The sequence below is a fragment of the Pinus tabuliformis genome, chromosome 1_2 (genome assembly GCF_031772625.1).
Source record: "Pinus tabuliformis cultivar Carrire ecotype Pingquan chromosome 1_2, CPIR1, whole genome shotgun sequence".
In the NCBI taxonomy this organism is placed as follows: domain Eukaryota; kingdom Viridiplantae; phylum Streptophyta; class Pinopsida; order Pinales; family Pinaceae; genus Pinus; species Pinus tabuliformis.
The window spans coordinates 129,057,233-129,062,175 of NC_142298.1; the positions used below are offsets into that span (position 1 = coordinate 129,057,233).

Sequence of the window (4,943 nt, forward strand, 5' to 3'; positions counted from 1 at the left end):
ATATTGTGTCAAGGGTCATGGTCTTGGTACTTGTCAATGGAATCTCTATAAGAAGAATTTACACGTGGGTTTTTCCTCTCCAAGAGGGAGAGGTTTTGGCCCTGGAAGAAAGCCAAATCATTTGTGTTCTTGTCTCTTTTATTTTGATAGGAGTTTGATGAAGTTAACATACACATGCTAATCATGAAGTAAACATCAATCTAAGATAAATTGTTTAAATACTTCACAAATTGTTATCATGTAATGAAGAATCATCTTAACTTTCATTGCCCTAGAAAATTCAACAAAATAAGCTTAATTCTGGGCATCTTTTTTAGTAGTATCTTCCAATAAAGTTTGCAGTTAGTCTACAGTTCAGTTTGTCAGTCGGTTTGCAATACTGATTTTGGTCTTTTGAATGGTTTTTGACTCCATGCCCAATGGATAAGGCTAGTTGGTATACAGTGTTCTTGACACCTCCAAGGAGCTGCCATCCCCAGTTGGACACCTAATCCTCTAAGGGTTGGTGTGGAAGATGAACAACCAAAGGGAGTCTAAGGGACCACTTGGAATATGAAACCAAGGGTCACTCCTATGTATTATAAATATGTATCATTGTAAATAAGAAAAGCAATCTAATGTTTACCTTTCATATTACCTCCGCCATGTATGTGTTTAACATGGTATTAGAGCAGGCGATATCCTGCCCTGCTCATATTTGAGCCACTTGTTTTATGGCCTTTCTATGCAGGTCAGTTTTGCCATCAATTTTGCATTTCATAAATGTTTTCTCAGCTAAATTCTAGTTGCAATATCTGCTCACATTTTCACATTGTAACCCTCTTTCTTCAGTGTTAGTCCTTCATGTATTGCATTTATTTACCTCTCAGCTTTTGTGCCTACTTGAATTGTATGTCGGTGGTCATTTCTTTGTAAGTGTGTCAGGCGTGAAACCTCCTCAACATTGTCCTTGATAGTTTCTCTACTGGTGGAATGAGTGTGGTAGTTTCATATGTGTTTTATACCACTCTGGTGACACTTTCTGGTCATTACGTTAATGCTCTCCGGCTACACTCCCTAGTTATTCACCCCGCTCCGGTTTTTGTTAATATATATTCTGCTCCTTGGCACTGGGATTTAAATATTGTTTTTATTATACCGAACGGAGTTATTAATGGCTTCTCTTTCTTCTTGTGTTTTTTTTTTCTCTTGGCCATTCTTCCGGTAGAGCATTGGCAAGGGCGGAAGTACTAATCGCGATGGCTGCTTTGGGTTTGACTCGACGACTCACATTGATGAGCATTCGATTGGATATTATTTGATGTGAAAGAATATTCATTCAAGTTATATGTGTTTATCAAGTTATCACTGGACTTTTCCTCTGTGAACACCCTCTACCAAATAATTTTGCTTCTCCATGCTATTTTGATATGATATGGTGTGATGAATGATTATAAACTCAAAATATTTTGCAAATTGTTGCAGATGCAAGGCTCGTGAGAAAACGCGCTAGTTTGAAGATCATCATGGACTTTGAATGCGAGGAGGAAAAAGATATTTGGGAAGAGAGTAAAGATTTTCTTAGCATCCTATAGTGATAAATAATCATATTCCCTCTCACTGTTGCCTACGATTTCATCTTTGACAGTTTTTACAAGAAGGTCCATGTAATAAACATAAGTTTCATGTGGGACTTCCTGCCAAGCACTCAGAACATGATTATAGGCACCTTCCATGAATGATTGCTCTAATTCGACAACATGCTTAATGCATGGATTCTCAAGTGCCTCAAGTGAAAGGAGCTGCAACTCTGTGTGAAGTTCTGCAATTCTATTTTTCACCAGAAGACGAAGTAAATTGACCCCGAGGATCGAATATTCCTGAGCAGATGGTGGAATAAGATCTCTTGTAACTGTGTAATATGGCTTCAGCTGCAAGAAGTCCCTCTCAAAGGTAACTTAATCTTCAGTTTTTACACTGAAAACAACAGCATGCTCAAAAATATCCCTTGCTAGCATCAATTCATGAATCAATGTAGGTGATTCACAGTACAAGGGAGGGAGGCTTGGAAATCCTATCAGCATAACCTTCAGTTGAGACTGTAAAGTTGAACATGTTGACAGATCATTTCTGGTATAAGCGGCTTTGAAGAATTCGAATACTTGAGATACATCCGAGAGTGTGCATTCCATGGCTTTCCTTTCTTTCAAACAATGATAATCCTCTATTTCAACACCTTCAAACCCTACAACTAGTTACGAAGAAGACTTTCGCTGCAAGAAAAATCCAAAGGGAAAAACAGAATAAGAAAGAGGTTTAGTAGGAAAATAGTTACGAAAAGGTTAGCTCCGAACCTTGTGATGTTGAATCCTTAGTTGAGATATCTTTCCAGTCTCCAATGTTCTGACGATTTCTTAGAGGCAAAGGAGTGGAAGAGTATTCAGAGCAGGGGTAGCGTAGAGATCTGGAGAAATAAACCCATGCTTCTAAGCATCTGTCGAAGGCAATAACACTAAAGGTGGGCATCTTTTATAAACAAAAATAATACAGAAAACTTCAAGCCTTCAACCATCCTTCAAGGCCTTGAGAGGGTCAATAGCGAGGGATTATTTTTAAGTAAGGAAAATTGATGAGTTCCCACAATTATCAAGGAAGGATTAAGTCAAGAAATTGATGAATACTTTTCTGATGTGAGGTATAGGCTGGTTATATCTATAGTGATTAATGTTGGTCGCTCTATTTTATTTTATATGTTGGTCATGAGTGAACTGTTATGCATATGTAGTGGATTACAGTCATTGTTGCTTGTTGGTTGGAGGATTAAGTCTTTGTGTTTAAGTCCTGGTATGTACATTGAATAGAGCTATTGCACAGTGGTTATTTGGTGCACATTTACAGAGGATATTGCAGTAACATTGAATTGTGAGTGACTGTTGCTTCTTCCTCATTGGTTAATAGTTGTGATCGGTTTCTTTAAAGTGTAAGTTTGATAATGAAGAAAATAACCAGACTTGATAATACATTATAGTTTCTAAATACTTTGATACATTCCAGTGTTGATGGGATGGTAAAAATCAGTAAGGACACTCTTTCCAACATTAAAATTTGTCTACAAAATGCACAAGAAAACATGGAATTTTTGCAGTTGGAATCCCAGTTCCAACGAGATGAACTTCAACAGATTTCATTTGAGGTTTTACCTTTTTGGATTTGTCATTTTAATTTTTTTTCTGATCAAAACAATCCTCTGTTCAAGGTTAAAACAAACACCCATCAACAACCAACAAGTGATAAAATCAATAAGGTTGAGAAAGATTCACATTCAGTGCCTAATGCAACAACAAATTTGCATGCAAAAGTAGAAATTCAGCCTGCACTTCCAAGTTGGTCATTAGACCTTGGGAACAACTTGACCATAAGCATAGAATAGGTCTTGGATATGATAAGGAGGTTTCCTTTCATATTCCAGATTACTCAAAGCCCATCCAGTTTCAGAGTGTTGGATTATTCATGACAATTCACATTCAGTTGTTCCAAATTCTGCTCCTCTAACACAGCAACAACAACAGATTGTGAAATTCCAACATTGTGACCGAGTTGTCCATATGAAAGATCATTGTTTTGATCTTCATCCATGCAAGCACTGTCATAAAACCAGTCATTCTTCAAAAATATGCTTCAAAAAGAAGCCTCCCGCAAGAACAAAGATTCATCTTGGATGGATCGCTTCTTGGCAATGGGCATCAACAGCCAAGAAGATATTTTAGTCATATGTCTGAACTTGTTCTAGAGTATTGAATAGTCTTTCAGTTGAGTTTTCTCCATCATCTCACCTTGTATCTGATAGGGGGGAAATGATGGTCATCTACAAGATTCAAAGCCACATCAAGAGATCCTGAGACACAACTTGCCATACCATATTCAAAGTTGTAGCCAGAGACAAAGATGCCCTTGAGCATGCCTTCAGTCGATGATGCCTCTTCAAAGAATTGGCGACACTTCCTCTAGCAGAAGACTTTAGCTTCTTGTAAGTTTTGGAAGAGTTCCAGGAATTGCATTAATAATTCTAGAGTTGGTGGTAATCATTAAACCATCACAGGTTGAGACCTCCCTTTTCAGGTTGAGGTTCTCCCTTTTATGCGGAATAAGACCTCCCTTTCATGGTTGAGGGTTTCCCTCTCCAAAACATCAGGAGCACTTCCTCTAACGGAAGACTTCAAATTATTTCCTGACCTGGAATATTTTTTCGAACTACACTAAGCATTCTAGTGTTGGTGATCATCCTTTAACCACCTCCCTTGATACCAACATTTCAGAGAGCACATTCATCCTAGTGTTGCCATGCATTTTTGCATGTTTTGTATTACAACTCTCTTCTTGGACTCATACATAACCCTTCGGATTAAGGGGGGGAATGTTGGACACCTAATCCTCTAAGGGTTGGTGTGGAAGCTGAACAGCCAAAGGGAGTCCAAGGAACCACTTGGAATATGAAACCAAGGGTCACTCCTATGTATTATAAATATGTATCATTGTGAATAAGAAAAGCAATCTAATGCTTATCTTTCATATTGCCTCTGCCATGTATGTGTTTAACAGAGCCAATGTTAGTGTCAGTCTTTGCATCCTATCACCAGTGATCAAATGGGCTCTTATCATGTCTTGTTAGGGTCCCACAATCAAATTTTTGTCATTCCATTAGGTCATCATGAAAAAATTTGGTCACTGGATGTAGTCTCAAGTTTGTCTCCAATCCTTTTAAAGAATTTTTATTCCTTGCTGGCTCATATCACCTTTGCGCTGAGTGTACTTCATTCATGAGTTGTCTTCATCATCATATTCATTTTTATCATGATTTCATTCAGCCAAGGTTCCCATTAGGTTTTAGGGTTTCCAAGGTCTCCATTAGGTTTTAGGGTTCCAAAATCATCATTTCATAAGATTTCATCATCAACTTCAGGTTG

General features: G+C 37.9%; 1 protein-coding gene across 1 annotated transcript; it reads right to left on the reverse strand.

Annotated features, from left to right (window-relative positions):
- Positions 1–1,568: 1,568 nt before the first annotated feature.
- Positions 1,569–2,171, reverse strand: LOC149204853 (26S proteasome non-ATPase regulatory subunit 8 homolog A-like). The gene is made up of 2 exons (XM_089393377.1): positions 2,032–2,171; positions 1,569–1,923 (listed from the first exon to the last, which is right to left on the reverse strand). The coding sequence occupies exons 1-2, from the start codon at positions 2,169–2,171 to the stop codon at positions 1,569–1,571; spliced, it is 495 nt and encodes a 164-aa protein (XP_089249503.1).
- Positions 2,172–4,943: the final 2,772 nt, after the last annotated feature.

What these genes read in the sequence shown, in the direction of transcription:
- LOC149204853 (XM_089393377.1), bottom strand. Translation starts at nt 2,171, where the DNA reads ATGGAATGCACACTCTCGGATGTATCTCAAGTATTCGAATTCTTCAAA. An exon ending in TTTCCAAGCCTCCCTCCCTT is followed by an intron (nt 1,924 to 2,031) that starts GTACTGTGAATC and finishes TACCTTTGAGAG; the next exon opens with GGACTTCTTGCAGCTGAAGC.